Raw genomic sequence first — 25,617 nt, 5'->3', positions numbered from 1 at the left:
CAAGTTCACATAGGTTATAAGTGGCATAGCTAGATATGTTCCCTCCAAATCCAATACTCTTTCTGTTATCTTATCCAACTTAATCTAAGCAACCATATGTAGGATGACGTGGTAAAAAAAAAAAAAAGCAGAGACCAACAAGTAAGAACACTAGTCACTCAAATAAGAGCCAATTGAGACCTACATTCATATGATATGTGAGGAAGGTAGGTACAAAAGTGGAAAAAAAATAGGGGTTGCAGACACTGACCTGTTTCAAGTCGTCCTTTGTGATGTAAGCTTTGCCCTCAGCCAGGGCCTGGAAGCCATTCTCAATTTCCTCACTGGACTTAATATTCTCTGATTCCTTGTCAATCAGGAATGAGGTATATTCTTCCAGTGAGACATAGCCCTTCCTGGGGGAGAGGGGTGAGAAGGAGATAGTTTAGTAGCTATGTCCTTTCTTAGGAAGAGAAACTCAAAGACAAGTTCAACAAGTTCAAAAAGTATGAACAGAAGAAAGTTTGTCTAGGTTCCCATGGGTAGTGGAGAAAAAAGTTGACCACAAACATAAAATATGAAAGCTATCTTCATGTTTCAGGACTTTTCACTTTCACCTTGGCCTTTGACTTTCAATTCTATTTACTCCCTTAGAGCCACAAAGACTCTATGTCTTTGGCCATTTTAAAATCGTATTTGACAGTTGTATCTTTTACTTCATTCACTAAGTATATAATATGTCTCTCTTCCTTCATGAACTTAGGGCAGATATTCTTTTTTCCTCTGCTTTATCACCACAGGGAAGACTTCCACCTTCCACATATTTTTAATTCTGTTTTGTACTCCATGCTTAAATAGGGCCAGAACAAATATAGTTCCTTTATAGATGGAGCTGAACTATCTATTCCCCTTTCTCCACTCCCCTTAAAGAAGGGGACAGAGCTCATTATCAAAGTCCTATTTATTAATTATGGTTGACTTAATAGTCTTATAGCTAGCATTGACTTTGCCTCCTTCTGCAAGTCCTTCCATTTGCAACTCCATTTTTTCTTCTTTTAAAATTATTTTCTTTTTAATTTATGGAATAAAATAAGCATTTTTATTACATTGTATAATTTTAAAAATGACTGCATTTGCACCTTCTCTCTTTTTTCTGCTATTTTCTACCATAATCTCTACTTTCCCCTAGTTGTACTATCACCTTCTCCACATCGATTTCTGTTATGGTGATTAATTTTGGGAATCTCAAATGTATCTCCTGATACCTTTAATGGATTAGGCAACCCAGAGCCAACTAAGGATCTTAAAACATATTAACTTTCTTTCATCCTGCCTACTTAGAGGAGAAGCCCAGTAAGTAAGTAATCTCTTCTCTCAACCTTTGAGATCCTTTCCTGCAGCAACTGCTTCCTTTCCAATCTTATCATACTTCTTACCTTCCAGGATCCACAGCATCCAGGAATTTCTCAAACTTGGGCTCAGGTTCCCCTTCCTCCACCATGGGCAAGTAGTAATTGAGGCCTCTGAGGCAGGACCGAAATTCTTTGTGGCTCAGTCGCCCAGTCAAGGTCTCATCAACTTGTCTGCATGAGAAAATGTTGAATTCTAATGCTTCTTCATAGACCAACCAGCAAGTTAGTCAGTCAGCAATCATTTATTAAGTATTTAACAAATCACTCTGCTAAATACTGGTGCTTCAAATAAGAGCAAAGACAAGTTTTTGCCCTCACAACAAGATCACTTTAATGTGAGAGACCACATGTAAAGAATCAGGCAATACAAGATAAGAAAAGGACAGAATCTGAAAGAGGCAGTTTCCTTTCTCCTCTAACTACTGTATACTTCCAATACTATGGATGCAGGCATTATAAAAGATTATACTGGAGTCTATTTCTGCTAGCTCAACAAAGTAAACAAATATTCAGCACAAGTGTTTAAATGTCAGAAATCAGCAAACACTGCAAAAAATCAAGGCTTGATTGATCATTTGTCTAGATATAAGAAAGTGATAAAGACAATGTATATGGAACAGATTCCACTTGAAAGTGTATCATGTGTACATTTATGTTTTCCTAGAGAGTCAATTATTAACATTTGCCAGCACACAACTGTCTTATACTCACTGATAGGTTGTGCTAAATTCCTTCAGTGTCTCTTCACTCACACCAATCATGTCCCTGCAAGGAATAATAATAACATCACATACAGAGTTCTTTCTCATACATGCCTCCCAGCTCTACCATCTCCCACCGAAAGAGAGTGTAGCACCATCTGCTAACTTCAGTTCATTTGTGATTGAAACGATTCCCTCAGCAATGATAAGAATGGCCCATGGGCCAGGACACAAAAATTGGGAAAGCTACCAGTACCTTGTGGCATTCACAGCTGGTAACTATTTATAACTCTGTAGTGGAAAAAATCAAAGAGTGTTCAGGGATACTGAGACCATAAACAGCTTACTACTTAGTAGACTAACCATACCCATAGATCAAAGAAATTATAGAATCATGGAAATGGAAGGAACCAATGAGGCTATTTAATCCAATCTCTCACTGCTATTCCTCAATCTTCCAGCACTAGAAATTTCCTGATGCTGGTGATCTGATTGACCTTATAATAACTTTGCTGGGGAATGGGAGAGTAAATGAGTCAAAAAGCATTTTAAAATGTTTTCTATATGATTATTGGGCTTGTGTAGGAAGGGGAAGCTCCTTTAGGACTTGGAACTCATTTTGACTTCAAGGAATGAGTCAGAGAGATCTTGCACTTGAGCTTAAGGAAACAATAGTTAAGAATATAAAGAATTTGGGAGACATTTCATATCATAATCAAATACTGTCCCAAATCACTGAGTTGTCCTTGAAAAGAAAACTATGAGTAAGCAAAATGTGTAAAGCATTTAAAAGGGTGTCCTGACATAGCAGACTGAATACTGGACTTGAAACCAGCAAGCTCTGGGATCAAATCTCACATCCAACACATATTAGATGCATGACCAGCTTCCTCCCCTGTAAAATGGGGATATTGTCAAACATATTTCACTCTATTATGAAACTCTAATGAAATAACATATTATAATTTTTAAAATTTAAAGTGCCATTTACACATCAGATAGTATTATTATATTTAAAATATAAAAGTCATTATAAAATGTTAACCAACAACAGGCATTTAAAGGGTAGTTCCATTACCTCTAAGTCAAAGTCTTTTCTCCCTACCCCACATAACTAGCTCCTTGTACTCTCTCATTCTCATATTTCTGCCCCCAGTCCCTCACTAGACCCTCTGGGGGCTCTCGTTCCTTCATCCAAGTCTAGTCCACGTTTGGCAGATTCCCAGATTTCCCATGGGTTCACAGTACTTGGCCTGGATCTGCTGCTCAAGATTGTGCTGCATTCTCATTCCTAGCTGGTGGAGCTGGTCCCACTGCTGGGCTAAGCCGATGGTGCTGTATTTGATGTCCAGGATCAGAGCATCCTCCATAGTATCCCCCAGGTCTTCAATTTTGCTCAATTGCCGCTTCATCACCTGAATTTCCTTCTGCTTCCGCTGGAGAGGAAGAGGAATGGTTGAAACAGCAAGATTGATCAATGAGGGGCAGCTACATACATACCATAGTGGATAGAGCACCAGCCTTGGAATTAGGAGGACCTGAGTTCAAATTTGACCTCAGACATGAAATAATTGCCTAGCTGTGAGACCTTGGGCAAGTCACTTAATCCCATTGCCTTAGTTACAAGTATGACCAGTGAAGTAAAAACAACCTGGAGAATCATAGCTGTTGAAATGTCTTGGTCCTGTTCTGCTTACCAGCTTGAAATAATGGGTACAGAGTCTACCTTGAAAATACCTGCTTCTGTGTGAATCTGGGCAAATGAATGATGCCTTTCAGAGTTCTAGGCCCAAGGTGACACAACTAGTAAATTTCAAGTCTCTGAGGTCAAACTGGAATTCAGGTCCTCCTGACTTCAGGGCCAGTGCTCTATCAACTGTACCACCTAGCTACCCAATGACATAAAGAGGATGCTAAATGGCCCCTGAAGTTTCTTGAAGATTTAAATTTGTGATCTAACAAAATAAGGATAAATTTAAATTCATATATTTGGGTGTTTTTTTGGGGGGGTTGCAAGGCAATGGGGTTAAGTGACTTGTCCAAGGTCACACAACTAGGTAGTTTTGAAATATCTGAGATTGGATGTGAACTCAAGTCTTCCTGAGTCTAGAGTCGTGCTTTATCCAATGCAAATTCCTATATTTCTAAATGATTTTACCTCCCAAGAATAAAAGGGAGAAATCTTTTACATTACACATTAAAAAAAATCAGAATCTTTGCTGACAGCAAAATTAAAATGAAGCATTGCTAACATGTGGCTGGTTAAACCAAAAACAAATGAACATACAAAAACAAGGAGAAATAAGGCTCTTATAACCTTAGGCTGAATTAAATGAAGGAGAGTGTCCAGGACAAAGGAGCTAGTGGTCATAGTTTCCTGGTCAGACTATATAGGCAATACCAATCTAGATGCAATATATTTGTAAGTACACATTTAAATAGTTTGCCACTTTACTCACTATCTAGAAGATAATGACCAGGATAGTGGAAGAATTAGAGAATATGACACCTCAAGATTTATAGAATATACTGGGACTATTAAGCTTGAATGTACTGGACTTCCAGTCATCAGATATTTGAGGGGTTATAGTATAAAGCTAAGCACCACAGTGGTGCTTAAAAAATGTTTATTGAATTGAATTGAGATTTAACTTCTTCAATTTGACCCCAGAAGGAAGAATTAAGAATAATAGTTGGAAGTTGGCCACAGTCTGATTTTGACTTTCTTTAAGGAAAACCATTTAGCGATTTAAAATATGAGAATTGAAGGAATTAGAGTGAACCTCCCATCAAAGGGCCTGAATAACCACTTGTAAGAATGTGGTGGGGGAAATTCATGCTTTGGATAAGGACAGTATTGGAAGAATATAAAGTCCTTTCTTACTCTGATTCTGACAGTTATCTTTATCATGAATTGAGGGACAAGAGGGAAGATAGGATTCTAGCACATTTCAATTGATTGATAGTTAGTTCTCAGTTATCTAGGATTTCCATTTTTATCCAAAGAAAATTGGAAAAGAGCAGACAGTTATAAACTAAGGGAAAAGAATGGTAGAGGGATAGCCATGATGTACATTCTGTCGACTTTAAGATAACTGCCCAGTAGTTAAAATCTGAACTCTCAGATCTTTTCAAACACTGAACAAGTTCTTTACTCTCCTGGGCCAGTTTCTATTACCAAAACATATAGGCTTTATATGGCATCTATCCTGGCTAATTTATCTCTCCATTAACACAGATAAGTTATTATATCACTCTGTCATTCAGTCAAACTAAAATAGTCTCCTTAGAGCAGGCTAGGAAAACCCCTGGTATGCTATACACATAAAGTCCATAGTATCTGAGGGAATGCTATGCCTCCCCTAACTTTGAAATCTATAATATTCCCACTGTGGGGAATTTATTTCATTTATTTTAATAGAAATAAATATTCTAAGTAAGGGAAAGAATTTTTGACACAAATAATTCAAAATATTAAATTATCCCTCATAGTACTCCATTTTGGTTTAGGGATGCATTTTATGATGTTTTGAAATCATTTTTCTTAATTCTGATTAGAGGAGAGGGGAGCTAACTGTATATCTTTATCTCTAGACCTATATCTTCATATCTATATCTATCAGAATAAACACATATTCTTCATAACATCATATTGGGAGACTTTTTTTTTCTTAAGAGCTAGTAATCAGAGAAGGGAAAGAGAGGAACAAAATTTTTTTTAAGGCATGTTAGCTTGGGGGCCCAGAATTTGCCAAACTATAATGGCTCTGGCTGATGCTAAAATTGACCTTCATTTTCTGGGTATACATTGATTGACAATGAGAGGAAACTAGTCCTAGGTTTCATAAGAAAACAGTATTGGATTAAATATTATTTTATCTCAGGGACAGCAAAAAATTAAAGTTCAAATTCTGACTGTGGCTGATTCATGATTTTGGGAAGATCTCTGTCAGGGGTCCCTCTTAACTTTAAAAAAAGCTGTAAAATAAAATGGTTGAACTGGATAATCTCTCAGGTTCAGTCCATTTTTTCAATAATTAATTGAAGAATAGAGCTGTGAGACCTCTATATTGATCTAGGTATCACACTGGTATCCCTCAAGTTACTAACTGTTCCATAAATAAAATACTCTGACTCTTGATTCTGGGCATTTCTGTGAGCTGTCACTTATGACTAGAATCCTCTTTCCTCATCATCTCTAGCCCCTGGCTTCTCTGATTTCCCTGAAGTCTCAAATAAAATCTCATGGACTACAGGAAACATTTGCTTTTTCCATTTCTACAATTGTTTTAGCTGTGTCTCACTCTTTGTGACTCCATTTGCTGCTTTCTTGACTAGCCATTTTCTTCTCCTATTCATTTTATGGAGGAGAACCTAAGGTAATTAGGGATTAAGTGTCTTGCTCAGAGTCACACAATCTAGTAAGAGTCTGAGGTAGATTTGAACTCAGGAAGACAAGTCAACTTGATTTCAATCCCAGAGCTTTATCCACGGTGACACTTAGCTGCTTTAACCTTTCCCAATCCCTCTTAATTCTAGTGCCTTTCCTCTAATGATCATTTCCTATTCATCCATATATAGTTTTTCTTTTATGTATTTGTTTGCTTGTTACATTTCCTATTAGATTGTGAACTTCTTGAGGAAAGAGACTTTCTCATCTTTTATTATAATAAGGGCTTGGCACAATACCTAAAACATAGTAGACAATAAATATCTATTGAATTGTTGAGATATTAAAAGAAATCAAGGGCGGTTTTAAGCATATTGGACAGGAGAATTTGAAAGGAAAAACATGAAAAAGAATTATATGTGATGATAATTTTGGGTATTGTTGAAATCAGCATCAGGAGAAAAGAACCCCATGAACAAGATCATACACTTGAGTGCAATATTCCCAATAAAATTTCAGTATTTTATTCCTAGTGAAGTCCTTAAGAAATATTAAAGAAAAAACAAACTATTGTTCTTTTTTCTTTTTCTAGATTTTTGCAAGGCAATGGGGTTAAGTGGCTTGCCTAAGGCCACACAGTTAAGTAATTATTAAGTGTCTGAGGCAGGATTTGAACTCAGGTACTCCTGACTTCAGGGCTGGTGCTCTATCCACTGTACCACTTAGCTGCCCCCCAAAATATTATTCTTAAACTATTTCTAGAAGAAAGCCCCTTATATTACAAACAGGTGGTTCACTCTCCTAACTCTTGATAAGACTACTTTTCCCATGATAAAAACCTTGCATTCCAAAGAAGTTCACTCATAAAGCTCCTCTTTGTTTGAGGATAAGTAGACTGTTCTTGACCTTGCATTCCAAGACAAGTTACATTACTTCAATAAGATAGTTATAATTCTGAAGGTTATTATCACTATCTGGTTGGTGAAGGAATATTTTATGAAATCCTTTTACTCTTTTCTTTGTTTCTGGGGTAGATTTTCACAAGTAGAATGTAACTCTGAAGACTAACCAATGAGTTGATAGAGAGGGTGGATAGGGAGGAGGAGGAGGGAATTACCTTAGGCCATATAATCTTGCTTGACTGTCAATTCACTACTTTTGTGAGTCTTGGACTGTGTCCTGTTCTTGAGAAAAGCCAAAATAAACTTTTTTTTTGCTCAGAGGAGTCTCTATGTTTTTTTAAGTGGATTTGTATCCCACACATACTCATCAAAGTTGAGGATTAAAATGATTCTACATGGCACCAGAGCAACCATTTGAATAATTGAAAAATTCCATTGGGTCACATCTCACCATTCTTTTTTGAGCTACATGATACAACATAAATGGTATGACAAATACCTTCGATTGAACTGACTAAATCTTAGAATCTCAAATTTGAGAGTTAGAAGGGACCTCAGCAGTTGTGTAGTCCAGCCCTCTTCAGATCGTTTGAAAGTTTCATTAAAAGAAGGTAAGGGAAAGAAGTAGAATAAAGGATTAAAAACTTAACAACCTTGGAAATGAGTCATTAAAAAATAAACAAAAAAAAAAAACTTGTATCTTGCTATTTTAGCACAACCAATAGTCAAACACAATCCCCGCAGTCACATATTCCACAAGCCCTCATTCAGCTTTTGCCTGAAAATCTACAAGAGGGAATCTGCCACCCCCTGAGATGACTCATTCCATTTTGGAGTGACTAATTATAAAAGAGTAATTTGGGGCATTTTGGTTTTGGTCTGAATTGTTTGACATAAAGCCCAAATTTTACCCACTGGAGGCTCCTAAGTTTTCCTTCTGGGTCCAAATAGAACTAGTCTAATTTTTCCACTATGTGATGTTTGAATGAACACATTGATGGCACCAGTTCATCCCTTTAAGCAGAACTTTCTTGCTCTCTGTGATTCAAGTGGCCACAGGCACTGTAGGCACTTACTTTATTAGCTTCCAGCTGGGATTCCAAGGTGCCAGTTTCCTTGAGCAATGATCTAGTCAAAAAAGCAGAGAAAAATGTAACAAATTATAGAGATTGACGGTGCCTGTGGAGTTCCACCTGCTCAAAGCCTCTTCATTTTTGTCTCTCCTCTTCTGCTCCCCATTGTTTCCTGAGTGATGCTGTGTATGTAAAATGCTCTCCCACCTTACAACTTCCCTGTGCTTCAATTATCCTCCAAATTCTCATTTCCTAAGAAACTTTCCTCAATTAATAAGAGAGGATGATTTTTTCCTTAGTTTGTTCAGTCTAGAATGGGGCTCTCACAGCTCCAAATCACTTTGTGCCCATTCTTTTCCTCATCAATTCCTATTTTAATTTTGATTCTGACAGGTTACAGGACAGAAATTAAAATCACGGAAATCAAAATTGGCATCATAGGGATTGTTTCTTTCTTTGTATCTGTACCCCTAGTAATCCCTAGTACATAGAGGTTATTTGACAAATGTTTATTGAATGATTAATTGGTTGATTGGTTGGCACTTAATAACTCTTTGCAATCAGGTTTCTTAATATCTTTCAATACTTTTAACACATTCTCCTTCTCACACTATAATCCAGCCTCCTCTGTTTTCCTTACACTTGAAACCCTAGCTTCTTTGTAATTGCTACACTTCATGCCTGGAAAACTTTGCCTCCGCACTTTCAATTCTTAGAATATTTGCCATTCTTTAGGATATAAGCTGAACACCACCAAGAGCCCTTTTTAAGTAACCTCTAGCAGTTAGTGCCTTCCTTTATAAAACTACTTTCTATATAAAGTGAGTCATCAAGAATAAGGCAAAAAACTTTGTTGCAACTCTGCCTTACCTAAATTCAATTCATGAGCAAGTTATCTTTTTCATGATGGCAATGGACCTCTTCAAAAATGAAGCTCAACAACAATTTATCTTTGATGTACTCATTTATGCATTTGTTGGCTCCCCCATTAAAAAAATAAACACTTTCAAACTACTTTTTATTTTTCTTTATATTCTAAGGCTTTTCATAGTGCCTATCACATGGGAACTGTTTAATAAATTCTTGTTGATTAATTGATTTTTCTTGCAACCTTAATGGTATGCCTGAGTTTATAACAATAGCTTATATTTGCATAAGGATTTAGAATGACAAAATGCTTTTTCATACAGGATCTTAACTAATACAACACTTGATGGACCTGTGATCACAGGTCCCTGAAATGTCTTCTCAATCTATCTTGTACATACCCTCCTATAAATCTTCCACAGATTTTCCAAGGGACTGGTAAGGATCTCTTTCTAGATGTTTTGATGTTACATGGATACTAATATAGCATATGGGCTGCCCACCTTTTGTTCTTTGACCAGTCTACTTCTTTTTCTGGTGATAACATTTCTTTGATGATTTTTCTCTACCAGTTTTGTGGATGCAATTCATCATTTGTAACACGCTGCAGCCTATTTACACTCACCAAGCATCTCTCCATTACCCTTTGAGTGACCTGCAATTTCTATTTCCCAGAGCCTTTGGTATTCCTTGATTGCAGCCAGAGAGTCATACCAGAAAAATATACTTATTTAAAAGGTGGTATTTTATTTCAGGGAGAAGCTCAAAGTCACTGAAAACATTGTACTATTTCTCAAATTCTATCCAATCCATTGTCTTTCTTCTATATTCAATTCAAGTCTCAGTTCATTGTCTATCTGCAGCATCTCTCTAGGATGTCTACTGATTGATTGGTTCTGTGGGCTGGGCTTACAAATGAATATAGTCTAGCCAGGAGCCACTCTTTAGTCACTCCAATACTTGCTCTATATAGTCTAGAAACAAAGGATAAGTATTTTAATTCACATTTTATAAATGAGGATATCTAGCTTCAAAGAAGTCAAGCATCTTGCCCAAGGTCAAACAGTTAAGGTTGATAATAGAGTTAGAATAAAATATTTCTGTCACTAAATCAAGAGTTCCTTCTATGATAGCATTTTGGCAGTACATGGTAAGTAGAGAAGATTGGGAATCAAAGCAGTTACATTACTTTACCATGGTGATGGTAGAAAATTTTATAAGTTGACTTATGATGTTACTAGCCTACCTGTCTTTATTTGTCTGTGACTGCCAGGGGACAGAAACAAGTTCAAAATGGGAGAAAACCCTGAACTTAGAAAGCAAAGCTTCGGCTTTGACACTCAGTTAAGTTTGTTTCTGTGACCTTCATTTTCTCATTGATAAAATGAATCTTGTGGTGTGCTTCAGAAAGAAATGAATTCAAATTGTGCCTCTGGCAAATTCTGACTATGTGACAAAAGAAAAACCATTTAACCTCTCTAGGTTGAATGTCTAGAGGAAATGTCTAGAACTGTTTCCTCATCTATAAAATTAGGGACATGAAATAGATCACTTCTAAAATCCTTTCCAGTTCTGATCTTATTACTCTTACAGAAGAGTTTCTGACTGGAAATGGAGGAAGTCTCCATACTAGAAGTTTCTCATATTGATTAAATCATAAATTGAGACTAAAAAAGTGAGGATAATGATTCTCCTTTATCTATGTCACAAGAATATCTTAAGTATCAATATAAAATGATTTGGCTCCCCAATCACAGCTATAGAAATGTAAGTTGTCATTAATATTATTTCTTACTCACTACAATCTACAGTTCACTACAAGTTAAATCAAGGATGAGTACTATAATGCCTGAGCACCAAGCAATCATTGACAGACTGCCTACTTTACTTACCATTTTATCCCTTCCATCCCATTGTTCATATTAAATATAAAGTTCAATACTTACCCATCTAGGAAATAAGCCCTAAAAAAGGGATTCCAGGAACAGAAGCCAGAAGGGAACAAAAAAGGAAAAAAAATGTCAGTTCAAATTATTCAATACAAAACTATGGTTCTGATTTATTGATTTGAAGAGTGTGTTCATTGACCAAGATGTTAACCCTCAAATTTCTGACATCAGAAGTCAATCTTATTGCCAATTGCATACCAGTCCCACCCAGACCCCAAATCTTCACTCTGATCAAGTCAGCCTTTTCTTCTGTGCCCATGAGTTTATCTCCATAGGTTCAAAGAATATTACAGTCTACCATTAACAGAACCTACCAGATCCTCACAAAACATGAAAGAAAAAAGTTTAAAAAGGGAGACCCTATGTTTGAGTAATTTTCTTTATGCCTACCATCTGATTTCCTTCAGTCTCACTTCCTGATATCCTTCAGATCATTGTCTTATTTCTTCTTGGCCCAGGACGACCTCATCAGAGTCAAACTTTGCTTTTTGGTATAGACTGAACGTCGATTCAATGATACAATGAGTTTTGTCTTAGGGTGGGGGTAGAAACACTATTCTAAGCTGTCTCTCATGTACTTAATATTAAATAATATTACAAACTGCAGCATTAGAAATTAGTGCCTTTGGTTTAATATATTGCTATCTCTAACCTCCCTTTTTTCCAAAAGAATAATGTTCCTCAAGTACAGTGACATAAGAAGCCTTAGATAATCTCTGTGGGCCATAATTTTCCCAACTGTCAAAGGAAAGTGTTCTACTGGATGATTTCTAAAACTTTTCCCCCCAATTCTATGATAAGCCACCACCAAATATTTATACTTTATTGCAAATTAGCTCATCGGACCAAAGTAATTTGTTGTAATTTATGAGTAATAAGAGGATAAGAGGGGTATGATTTCATGACAATACCTAGGCATATAGGTCCCTGTGGGATGCCACAAAGATAACAGTGAAAGCAGAGACAATATCAGGAGGGGTCAGTAATACATTGTAGGCCCCAAATTACTTTGAACTTTTGCTTATGTTTGGTATCTTCTTCAGCCTTTCCCAAAAAGCAAATCAATGCTCATGGTGAAGGGAGAAACAGAGTACAGCCACTGATGTCTCTTTGGGAGTGTAGTATTTTCCCCCATAGGATCTCCTTTTTAAGAAAAATAGACTCTAGGATCCAAGATTTCACAATGTGATAAATTCCTCCCTTATGGAAGTTGAGGGACCCAAATGGGATAGGATACCTGGTTTCCTGGATCCATTGGGAAAATACACTGGCATCTTGTTCAAACTCTTGGCACAGATCATAATTCTTCAGTTGTCTTTCTTCCTCTTTTTGTAGTTCCTGTTCTCGTTCCTGCAAGCCCAAGCCAGAGACAAAAGTAAGAATTCTTTGGAAGATCTTGTTTATACCACTAAATCACTATACTATCTTCCAAAGTAGCATCACATTTTCCTCTTCTCAGATAAAAACTGTCACCTAAGAAGTCCCATGTACTGCTTCCTGCCCTATACCTCCCTTTACTATACCATCTTACTGGAACAAACTGTCCCTAATCTATACTTATCAAAATCCTATACATGGCTTCATTTAGTGGCCATGGAACCTTCCCTTATTACTCCAACATGAAGTTATTATGTCTGAGTTCCATTAGTACCTTGTTTGTCCTACTGGACTATATTGGAAAGAAATATTGGATTTGAAGATTGAATACTTCAGTTTGATGCTTGGATTTATATCTTACTAGCTATTCAACTTGAGGCAAGTAATTTTTCATCTAATGTTACTTAGTTTTCTCATCTCTACAATGGGAATAACAATAATTATAAATTTGAAAGGGCAGTATAAATATGTTATTGATACTTATAACAAACTGCTTAATGTTAGATTTATTTCATCACATGTTTACATATCATCAGAGTTCTTACTGGTTTATAAGCACATTAAAGCCAGTTGGGGACTGCATCTTCAACATCTTTGTACAGCCTACGCACCATCTGGGGGCAGTTAGGTGGTACAGGATCATTAATATTTTTCACAGTTTTTTTTTAACTCAACTTCCTGAGTTCAAATTTGACCTTAAATACTTATTTCCAGCTTTGCAAACCTGGGCAAGTGACTTAATCTTGTTTTTCTCGTCTGAAAAATGAACTAGAGGAGGAAATGGCAAACAATTCCAATATATATGCCAAGAAAACCCAAAATAGGATAACAAAATGTTGGAAATAACTGAAATGGATGAACAAAAAAAAGAACAACAAGATTCACCATCTAGCATAAGACTTTTTACATAATAAAACAGAGATCAGTATTGGACTTGAGAATTTATTGATACTACATTTGATCTTAGCCAAAAGGCTGAGAAGTGATGAGAATTTGTTGATATCAGGAAATCCCAAATGAAGAAACTCCTTTCACAAGTTCAGGTCAATAGATTCCCTATAATCTATAATCATAAAAAGTTACCTAAAGGCTGTTATATAGTATAATGAAGAGCAGGACAGAAAGATAAATTCCAATATGGCCTCAAATGCTTACTAGCTATGTGACACTGAGCAAATCTCTCAACTTCTGCCTCATTTTCCTTAACTGGAGGAATATAGGAATAGCATCCATCTCCCAGTCTGGAAATAAAATGAGATATTTGATTTAGTAATTGGAATATAATGTGTGCAAATTTTAGAACACTGAGACATTAAGAGATTTTTCCCAGATTACATAGCCAGCATGTCTACCAGAGGGTAGAAATGAACCCATATCTTCCTTTCCCTGAATCTAATTTTCTTTCTGCTATGCTATGTTACTTTACATATGATAAAATCTTAGCAATTATTTGTTGAATTTATTGAATGAATGTTACAGTTCAAAATTATTTCAAGGAAGTCTTCCCAGGCCATTTCTGGACCAATACTGCATTATCCAAATATCCAATACAATATCTGATGAAGGCATTTTTATAAGTAATCAATTCTAAGTTATTCACACAAAAGACCATGACACCACCAATAATCCCCAATAATGGGTAATCTGAAGGGAATTAAAGCTCCCAATTTGAATGAGTAATAGAGGGTCCTAGAGTTACCTTAGTCTCTGGCTTGGTTGTAGTACCTTAGACTCTTCACTACTCCTGTATGAGTGTAGCTCTTTTCAATTATAGAATTATAATTATAAAATGTAATATAAAATATTAATAGATAGGATTTATGGTTTTTAAAGCACTTTACATATATTAACTTATTTGATCCTTACAACAACCCTTTAAAGTAGCTATTCCTTTATTCATAGAGATTAAGTGAAAAGCAAGTGTCTGAGTCAGGATTTGAAGTTTGACTCTAATTCCCTTGCCCTATATCCACTAAGTCACTTAACTGCTTAAAGTTAAGCTGTTAGACTAAATATTATTGATGATTCTGTCTAATGAAGTCATTCTATGATTTCATTTTTGTTTGGCCTTGAAATTCTACATAAAATCCTTTAGCTGAAATAACCTGCATTTTAAAAACTGATATTAAAGAAAGAGTTTTTATTCCTTGGGCCAAATCAACATATGCTGCTGTGAAGTGAATATGGCTCAAGGGCATTCTGAGCAAATGGTGAAATGTACTTTGCCCTAGACAAGTTCCAAATAGAATTATCCACATGCAGATAATCAATAGCTAACTACATGGTTTTGTAGACTGTATGTGTGTGTTCCTCTTTAGCTATCTGTCAACATCTTAAGTACAGACATCTGTTCTTTCTTAATATGACCCTCAACCACCCTTGTTTGATATATATGTTTTATATAGTTGATAATTATTTCTAAATAATCATTGGTTTCCTATTCATTTTATTTTATAAATTGGAAAATGTTATTTTGAGAAGGTGTCATAGGCTTTACCAGACTGCCACAAAGTCCCATGTCCCCTCTACCTGGAATACTCTCCTTCCTTGCCCACACTTTGCAGACAATCTTTCCTAGTACCCCACATCATCCCACTAGTGGTGTCTTTTCTGTGAGGTTATATTCTATTCACACTGATATATTGTATGAATGCATGATTGTTTACATGTTGTCTTTCTTTAGCAGAATGTTATCTCCTAGGCAAGAGCTGAGTTTTTGACTTTCTTTGTATTCCCAGTACTTAAAATAGTCCTTGACATATAATTGGTTCTAAAGAAATGTTGATTGATGATGATGATGATGATGATGATGATGATGATGACAATAATATAACACAAAAATGTTTAAGAACATATGTGATGTGAGATTAGGTACCCACTCTCCCCTGACTTTCTTATACTATGGTTGAGGAATTCATACCTATCAGATTATGAGTCTTCTCAATACCTAATCTTCATCTAACTAAGGCTTCTTTTTTTTCCAATTTTCATTCCTCAAACTGAGTATTTTTATTTAAAAAATATCCCTAATACTAGAAACCATAATTAACTTACACCTCAGGTTCCTCTTTCCTAAATGCATGATCTTAGTTCTTTCAGCTTTTGTTTCTCCTTTTATTTCCCCTCCAAAATTCCCCTATATTGTCTCCTGCCTTGATTTCTAATTTAAGCATAAGTGGGATGCAAATAATGAATTGATATATCTGATCCATGTCCAATAATGCCATCAGTAGAATTAAGTTGTTTTTATCTTCCTGTCCACTGCCCTGAGAAAGTACTGAAGTTTCTTCCTAGAAATGCTTATTTAACTTTCTGGATGAAGCTACCAGTGAAGGTATCCCCTAGCAAGGATGTAGTTCCCTAGTAGGGGTTATTACTTTCAAAAATGTAATATGGCATAAATATTTCTTTGCAGTCCCTTCTCCTGTCCCAGAATCCTTATGCTTGATTTCAGTGACTTATGACTTCACCAATAGTATTCACTCCACTAATGCTGATTGCATCCATTCACCTTTGAGTAAATCATATTTGTAATTTGCTCTAGCATTCCACATTCATCATCTGAATGCCATCTTTTTGATGATGGAACTCTCTGAATTAAGCTAGTTGAATCTCATATGACACATTCACACTCTATCACTGGGTACCTAATTAAAGCTTTTCCAATGTGCTAGGTCTTGCAAAGTCTTTACCATAACAGTTGAGAAGCCAAGGTCAACATAAGGATAAAACAATGGAACGAGATATTCATAGTCCTGAGAGAACTCTGGTCAAGGAGACCAGATGGAATCTAGTCAAAATGACTATCAAAGGTAACCTTCCAGGGCAAAAAGAAGTCATAGAAAGATAGTTTATGAGGCATTGACCCAAGCTCCTAGAATCAGGAAGAGTTGATTTCAAATTCAGCCTCAGAAATTTACTACTCAAATGTTCTTTTTACTATAGTTGATGGCCCTAGGACTAGCTCCATCATACCTTGATGATGTTGGGCAGGTTCAACCAGATACCTTCTAGAACCTCCACAGTTAACCAAGTATATGGACTGGAGGGAATGTTCAAGGCCTTAATTTGCTGATCCAGTTCCACCAAGTGGTCAAAGTCAGCTCGAGCTCCCGGGAGGGAGGCCAGAAAGGCCTCATGATCCTTCTGAAGCTGCCTAATCTCTTCTAAAGAAACACAGTGTACAGGTTCAGAAAGGTCCTCCTCTGCATTCTCACACCAGTTGTTGAAGGTAGAAGCTTTCTGGGCAAACTCCAAGAACAAGTCTTCAGCCTAGAGGGAGGAAGAGAAGGGGGGATGGAGGAGAGAGGGAGAGAGAGAGAGAGAGAGAGAGAGAGAGAGAGAGAGAGAGAGAGAGAGAGAGAGAGAGAGAGAGAGAGCTTCTTTATCATTCATTCGCTCATTTTCCATTCACTAAATTATTGCCATATTCTAGAGAAACGACATTTATCAGATACATGATGAACAGCACTTTAAAATAGCAGAAAAGGGAACTAACATTTGAGTCAACATATAGAAGTCTCTAAATAGTGTAACTTCTGCCTTAACCATCATGTTTCAGTTTCCATCCCTTTCTGCCTTTGATGTCCCCTTTCTCGCATTGGTGAGTTCTCCCGAGAATTTCCATTTCAGAAAATCCCCAACCAGTCACTGATTACCCTACATACCTGACATGTTCTCTCTTCCTAGCTCTAGTTCCTGCCTTCTTTTTAAGACTCAGTTAAAATCTGATCTTCTGCATGAATTTTCCTAACCTTCCTCACTGATGGGGTTTTCTCACTGTGACTAACTGCCATTTATACTGTATATAAAAATTATTTGCGTGTGATCCCTTTAATTAAATTGTTAAATTGTTAGATCCTTGCAAGAAAGAGTCTTTTTTTCCACCTTTGTATCTCTAGGTACTTAAGCACATGGCAAATATGAAGTATGATATCTCTTTAAGAAATATATCAATGGGGGTGGCTTGGTTGCACAGTGGATAGAGAACCAGCCCTGGAGTCAGGAGTCCCTGAGTTCAAATCTGGCCTCAGACACTTAATAATTACCTAGCTGTGTGGCCTTTGCAAACCCCATTGCCTTGGGGGAAAAACATCTAATTAAAAAAAAGAAATATATCAATGATGAGAAAAGTAAGAAAACAATATGTAAAAAAAAGATATTTATATTCATTGCTAAAGTATGTAAGGTATTGCTACTATTGTTTTTATGGCTAAAAATTTTGATGCATAGTACAAATGGACAAAGAAGTTTTTTAATTATGTCCTTCTAAAATGTGCATTTGAGGAAACAGTTTCCAGAAAGTATTGGGACATCTTTGAAAATGATTAATATGTAGATCTGTGAACTTGAGGCCTCAATTTGGTGGAGTTTAATGTAATAGTGATTACGAATCTTTTATTTATTAAAAATTAGAAAAATGTGATTGTAAGAAATACAATTTCAAGTACATCAAAAAAGACTACTCAGTGGGAGACTTCGGAAATAAGGCATGATAGGCAAGTTAATTCAAATTTATTTTTGTGGATAAAATCAAGAAAATGAGAAATTGCAGAAGCATTGGTTGACTTGAGTAAGGTTTAATAAAGACGTATGGATTTGTTTGGGAAAATTTGAAGTGTTAGGACTTTTTAATAAATCACAAGCACAGGGATAGTAACATCAGCAGAAAGAGAGGAAACGACCTTGAGGGAAAAGGTCAAAGACATTTCAGGGAACTAGAAAACCTGCTCAGTCCAAGAAGCAGTCAGTTTAAAGAACGCTTCAGCTGAGTGATTCCTGATTGGTCTAGAGAGATTGATGTCATCGGCCAAAAGCTCCTGTAACAGCTACTGCTTTCCACCCCACTTAGATCTGTAGAAAGGTAAAGCTATCTACTCTCTGCTGCAATCAGCTCTGGCTTGAGAAGGAAGAGCAGGAGTACTTTTCAACTTCTGTAAAGATTCAAATATAAATATGAATTTCACTGCTTTAGAATGAAACTGCAATGTTCTAAACTTAATGGAGAGTGTAAAATTCCGATAGTCAATAATTGACTGAATTGGACTGCAGAAGCCCAGAGAGAGAGAGCAAGTTTGATGAACTTAGCTATTATCCTGCTTGAAAAGAATAACTTAATATAACAATTCAAGATAATTCCACAGAACTCATGATAAAAAAAAATGCTATCTCCAAAATCGAGGGAAAGAATGGACGGAATTTGAAAATTGAAGCATTACTATTTTTTTTACTTTCTGTATTTTTTTAAATTTTGGAGCGGGTCTGTCTTCTTTTATAATATGATTAGTATGTAAATATGTTTGGCATGACTACATATGTATAACATGAAGCTGTTTTCCTTCTGGGGGATGGAAGCAGGGGAGCAATGAAAAGAACTTGGAACTCAACATTTTTAAAACTATGAATGCTAAAAATTGTCTTTTCATGTAATTGGGAAGAATAAAATATAATTTATTTATATTATATTATATTTTTATTTTTCATATAATTTATTAGATTAACTAATATTCTAATTATTAATTTAATTTATTAAATTAATGTTCATTTCATTTAAATTATTAAAAATAAAATATTTGCTGTACACATTAACAGCTAAACCTTTCTAAATATAGTTTTGGTCACTTGAAATAGTATGGAAATGTCATGTTGGGGGCAGCTAGTATATACATTGTGTATATCATGGGGTCTGGAGTCAGAAAGACCTTAGTTCAAATTTGACCTCATAGACTTACTAGTTATATGAACCTTGGGCTATTCATTTAACTTGCTTGTTTCAGTTTCCTCATCTATAAAATGGGAACAATAATAGTACCTGTGTCCCAGGGTTATTGTGAGGTCTATTGAGACAACAGAAAAGCAGTTAACATAGTACTCAGCACACAATAATGACAGATATATATATATATATAATATTTAATATATTTATATAAGATGATATGTAATAATACACATTATTACATTATATAGAATATGATACAATTTGGTATATTACAGTATTATATATGATAAAGAAAGGAATACTAGCTGCTGAAGAATGAGGATCAATAATCATAATGTATGCAGAAAAGCATACTGTGGTGTAGATATTCCTTAAAGAACCAATGACATTGCAGTTCAGAGTTATCTTAAGTTCATGGGTTTTCCTCCTCCTTCATGTGTTTCTCTATATGGACAATGTCTCCTTCTATGGCCACTCTTTACCAGTAACTGAATACATTGACAGAAGCGTGTGATTTGGGTTTATATGTATACTATGATGTACTCTATTATTTACATATTTGATTTAACTTAATGCAATCTAGAAAAGCTAGTCTTATAATTATTATTATTCTATATAATTTAGCATTAGTTTTCTTATTATTAAGTAAGTGTTAATATTTAAGATCTAAAATGTCATTTTTATGAATGACCAATTGTGTAAATGTTATAAATTGTGTGAATGTGTTGCCTTGTGAGTAAGTGAATTTGGACAGAGTGAATACATTGGATTGGGGCTCAATAGCTAACAAGATAAAGCAAATTTCCCTTCAATAGGGTTGTGCCTCAAACCCTGAAAGAGTTTGAATATAACTATATAGTGGTGATCTATCACTAAGAACTTAGCTCTGCTGGTGTGAGAACAGGTTGGAGTGACCCAACCAAACACGGAATATTAGTAGTATCTGAGATTGATTCATTGTTGATACAAACATAAAAATTTCATTGGATGTGACCCCACCATAATTTGCTTAACCTCATTATTTGGTGGTGGGGTGGGGAATAGAACTGACCACACCCAGTTATCTCCTTATGTTAGCTCTTAATAATTACATGGTAACTTTGATCCTAATGAATATCCTTCTCATTGCAAGAACATCACCTGGAATTTATGCTGGTATATTGTTTAACACAGATGCTATTAATTTCTCTCATTTAGACTTACTTTTTGAAGGGGTAGCTGCTCTTCCAGAAGTTTTGCTCTTCTGGCTGCAGTGGCAGTCAATAACTGGTTCCAGCGTTTGAGAAGGGCATCATGCCGGTCCTCGATGGTTCTTGCCCTTCTATGCTCCCCTGCTACCAGTTGATCTTTTAAGTCTGTTATTTCTGAGAGTTGCTCCTGTTCAAAACTTTTCAGTCCATCATCCAGTGTATTCTATAGGAGGGCAATTAGAGGAATAAGTGAGTTTGTCCATATAGAGACCAAGAAAGCCTCTACAACTAGCAATCCACCAGCAAAACTTGAGTAAGGGTTATGGGAGGGTCAGCATGATGGTTAAGATAAGGTCTACATAATTGACTTAGGTTAAAAATATTATATATTTAGATTTAGAAGATATCTATACCAATCCTCTCATTTTATATATAAAGAAAATAGATCCTAAGAGAAATAAGACTAAGGAGCAAATAGCATGAACTCTAGTCCTAGGACTCCAAACCTTATCTAACCTCTCTCACATTACACTCAACAAGGGATATTTCCAGTGGCACAAAAAGGGGTAGGAGCCTAAGTTTGCTTATTGAATCATAGACTACTATAATGTTATAAGCTCTAGTAAACCAAAGGGGAGGATCTTATCTAAATTTCATAAGTCCCTTCAGTGAAGCAGAATACCCTATATTCAGTATTTCCTTAATAAATACTTGATGATTTAACATGCCATTTGAGAATAGAATTTCCATTAAAACAGGAAGCAGGGACTTATTCAAATTTTGTAGCTTTCTCAAAATCTAAGAGAAAAACTAAAAATCCAAAAGCAGAAGAAACTTCAAAATTCACAAAATCCAAGTTGCTCATTTTACATAAGGTAGCAGAATCCAGGACCAGGACTCAACATTCAGATTCCCTGATTCTCTCCAGTCCAGGGTGCTGACTGAACACTGCATCATATACAAAAATGTATACCATTTTTGGACATCAAACAAGGATTTTGGAGCTTGAATCCCAAAATGGATTATAAAAATTGCTACTTGCTAAGAGTTGACGTTAGAAAGATTAAAGTAATTGAAACCCTCCCCTCCATGAAATATCTTAGGAGGACAAGGTTTTTCCTTCTTTCCCAGGTTCTTCATTGCAAAGACTCCCTACTTTTCCACCAGCTTACTTCCTGGTAAATGGTAGCTACTTATTCTTACCTGCTTAGTGAGTAGCATACGATAAGTAGCAAGGTCCCCTCCATTTCCATTGATCTTCAGAGTGTATTCTTTTTCAGCTGAAAAGCATGAGTTACAGTTATGAACATAATCACAATTTGTGGGAGGGGGTTGAAGAATAATTTCCATGAAAGCACAGGCTATACAGTTTAACAAGAAACATTTAGACTGAGTAACATAAAGGACTTCCTAACTCTTAAAAGTTATGAGTTATTAGAATTTATACTTCCTTTTGTTGCTGCTTCTAAAATGAGTCAGTAGGGTTGAGATTTTAAGATCACAAGATAATAAGACTAAGTATTTGAAAAGAACTTGTAAGTCTTATAACACAATAATGTCATTTTATGGATAAGGAAACTGAGAGGTTAATTCAGTTGTTCAAAATAACAAGAGTAGAAACTCTCAGAGTTGTGGCCAAATTCAGTGTGATGTTTTGTTTTGTTTTTACTACCACATGTGGAAAGGCACAAAAGAGAAATACAGCAATAACTATTTCCACATTTAAAAAATAAGATGTGTGAGATGAGTGTGCTAGAAGCAACTCAAATTAGCTCATAAGTTCCAAATGTTAAATTTTCAGTGTATTTACATCTTGGAAAAAGACAAAGGTTGCAAGCTATGTCCTAATTTCTTATTCTGTAATTGCCTAGGCTTAAGAAAGTGATGGAGAAAATGCTAAAAATGCAGATTTTAAAAAGTGTTTTGTATACCATTTTTTCCTGAGGAGTTGGTTGTTAAATATTTATCAGCATTCTCCTAAACATAAAGTACCTATGAGGTAGCTAGATGACCCAGTGAATAGAGCAATGATCTTGGGGTCATGAGACCTTGAGTTCAAATCTGGCCTTAGAAACTTGAAACTTACTTAGCTGTGTGATCTTGGCAAGCCACTTAACTCCATTGCCCACAAAAATAACAGCAAAAAAAAAGTTAGGTACATGTGAATCAAATAAACACACACTTTATCATGAAAACAGAGGGCAACTAGGTGGCGTAGTGGATAAAGCACTGGCCCTGGAGTCAGGAGTACCTGGGTTCAAATCCGGTCTCAGACATTTAATAATTATCTAGCTGTGTGGCCTTGGGCAAGCTACTTAACTCAGTTTGCCTTGCAGAAAAGAAAGGAACAGAAAGTTGTACATAATAAATTTGGAGTTTCATGTGAAATCATTTTTTACATTTTGCTATGATATGGAAATGCATGTTTTATTCTATAAACTAATAAATAAATAAATTTAAATAATCAAACTTGAATTTTAATTACTTTCTTGAGTGGAGGTAAATAGACATTGAAAGCTGTTCCTTGCCTTTGCTGCTTAATAGAATCTTATGTGATATCAGAAATCTCAAGAAACCAAGATCTCTGATGTTGAAAAAGAATGCACTTATCCCCAACACTGTATTCCAACTATACAAATTCATGGAAGGATTCCAAAGGATGATGTGAAAATGTGTAAAGATTCCAAGTTCAGATTAGCCTTCCCATTAGCTCCTTAATCTAGGAGATACCAAGCTCATATTGCACATACTTATCCAAGACTCCACTGTGTCAGCCTTCCAGTTAAACAATTGGAAATCAGCATCCTCTTCTAATTGGGCCTTCCAGGCTGAGATTGCCTTGGCTAAAGCAGGGATCTTTGAATTCAGTCCATTGATCTTGGCTGTAATTTTCTCCTTGTGCTGTGTGTCCTCCTGCCTCACAGGGATAAAAAGGAAGGACAGATATCAACCCATCAATCAACAAGTATTAATTCCTTAGAACTGGTCAAGGCTAAGAACTTGGAAAGTTTCAAATGTAACGGAAACATGATTACCTTTTCATCCTGGGAAGGATGTACATTTGGGTGGGGGTGGGTGAGACTTGGTTGGGGGGATCTCTGTCATGTTTGCTTAGGAATGTCAGAGATCAAAGAAGACTAAGAGGACCAAGGTGACCTGTACCTTTACAGGATTTCCCTTTATATCTTCCTTTACTCATTAATGGCCATCCTGCCTCCCCAGGATATCTACCCCCCTAAGGCAGAATGTACTCTTAGAGATATCTAAATATAAGGGAGTTTTACTAATCTCCATTCCAACTCACTAAATCTATCTATCTAACAATGGGTGAATCTAATAATCATTTTCTTAAGTGACCCATTTAGTTCTATTTTCTATAAAAACTACCAGGAGAGGTTTGTTTATATTGGTGAATTGCATGGATAATTCTTTTCCTTTCCCCTCTGTTCAAGCAGACATAGAGTCATTAAACTACAGGATTTAGAGCTTAAAAAAATAACCATCACCTAGTTTAACACCTTCATTTAACAAGGTAGATACTGAGAGATGGCTCAGTAATAGTTAATAATAATAAGAAATATTTACTAAATGCTTATGGAATGAATATAAACATTATATGAAGAGTCATTGGATTTGGGTTTGAATCCTGGAGGAAATACATATAATCTTCCTGACCCTGAACAAGTTACCATTTACTAGTGATCTTAGTTTCCTCATCTGGAAAAATGAGAAACTTAGACTTGTTAATCTTTAAGATAACTTGAATCTCTAAGATATATGGTTGTATTAAATAATTTTATCAAGTGCCTACCTACTCATTATGATGAGTTGTGCCAGAAGTCAATGATGTAAAGGAGAAAAACTATATAGCCTCTGCCTTCATGGTGATTATAATCTAGTAGGGGGAAGGTATCAAATGAATTAATGAAAAATCATTTATTCAGGCATTAATATATGTCAAACACTGTACTAAGCAGTGTTTGGAGCTGATGAAAATACAAGGAAAAGACAGTCTCTGCCCTTAAGAAGCTTTTACTCTAATAGAGAGAAATAGCATATACAGAGAAGAAATTACTAATGATAAGTGATTTGGTTTGAGAATCATAGGAATAGTGATCAGTGCCATGGGGAAGTTATTTAACATAATATTAATAAGTGGGATACAAGATATAATGTGATAATTGAGCTTATTTTACAAAACTTTCACTATTCTATAATATTCCTTATACAGAAAAGAAAGCAAGTTAATCAATCAATAAAAGTTTATTAAGGGCTTACTAAGTTCCAGTCACTAAGATCAGGAGTGGAGATACAAATAGAGACAAAAAAGACAGTATCTGCTTTAAAATGCTTACAATCTAATGGTGGGGGTAAAGGGAAACATGTAAAAAAATCTATACAAGTAAACTATATACAAAATAAATTATAAATAATTAACAAAGGGAAATCAATAGAATTAAGATTGGTTGAAAGAGATTTCTTGTAGAAGCTGGAATTTTAGGTAGTACTTAAAGGAAGTCACGGAGGTCAGTAGATTAAACAGGGGAAGGAGAGTGTCTTGGGTACTGAGGGTAAAGAGAGAGAATGTTTGGAGTATGAGTTTCTTCCTCTTTCCTATTGCCTAACATAGACCTTTGGTAATAATTTTCAAATTAAAAAAAAAAAAAAGGTGAATCCATGATCCCTTCACTTACCTTGCTCAGAAGTTCTTCTCCTTTAATGCAAACTTCATGCACTCGAGTTTCATGGTTTGCAAAGTCATTCTCCAAAGCCTCATGCTTCTTAAGTAAGCTCTGTTTGGGAAGTTCACAGCACAGTCAGCTAAAACTCACCAGACAAAGGTGATAGACTAAATAGGCAGCATGAACCATGCAGGTTTGGACATAAAGAAAGTACTTATTTATGAAAGATGTTTTCTCTTTTATTTTTCCCAGTGAGGAAAGGGTAGCAGGGTGAAAAAAATAAGTGTTTACTAATTTTAAAACTTAATAAAACATGTATTAAAACATATTCAAAACAAATATTCATTCACAAACATAATCCCTGTTCACAGCTTCTT

The 25,617-nt window shown here is 35.6% G+C and overlaps 1 protein-coding gene across 1 annotated transcript in view; it reads right to left on the bottom strand.

Moving 5' to 3' along the window:
- Positions 1-25,617, bottom strand: part of SPTA1 (spectrin alpha, erythrocytic 1) — a 98,037-nt gene that overhangs the window by 2,298 nt on the left and 70,122 nt on the right. The window contains 12 exon segments of the mRNA XM_074223134.1: positions 251-395; positions 1,416-1,562; positions 2,103-2,156; positions 3,341-3,528; positions 8,461-8,512; positions 11,271-11,288; positions 12,511-12,623; positions 16,626-16,922; positions 20,572-20,781; positions 21,762-21,838; positions 23,309-23,471; positions 25,253-25,351. Of these exon segments, the coding sequence (XP_074079235.1) occupies positions 251-395; positions 1,416-1,562; positions 2,103-2,156; positions 3,341-3,528; positions 8,461-8,512; positions 11,271-11,288; positions 12,511-12,623; positions 16,626-16,922; positions 20,572-20,781; positions 21,762-21,838; positions 23,309-23,471; positions 25,253-25,351 (1,563 nt within the window).

The sequence above is a fragment of the Macrotis lagotis genome, chromosome 2 (assembly GCF_037893015.1).
Source record: "Macrotis lagotis isolate mMagLag1 chromosome 2, bilby.v1.9.chrom.fasta, whole genome shotgun sequence".
NCBI classification, from domain to species: domain Eukaryota; kingdom Metazoa; phylum Chordata; class Mammalia; order Peramelemorphia; family Peramelidae; genus Macrotis; species Macrotis lagotis.
This window is presented reverse-complemented; position numbering and strand designations above follow the sequence as displayed.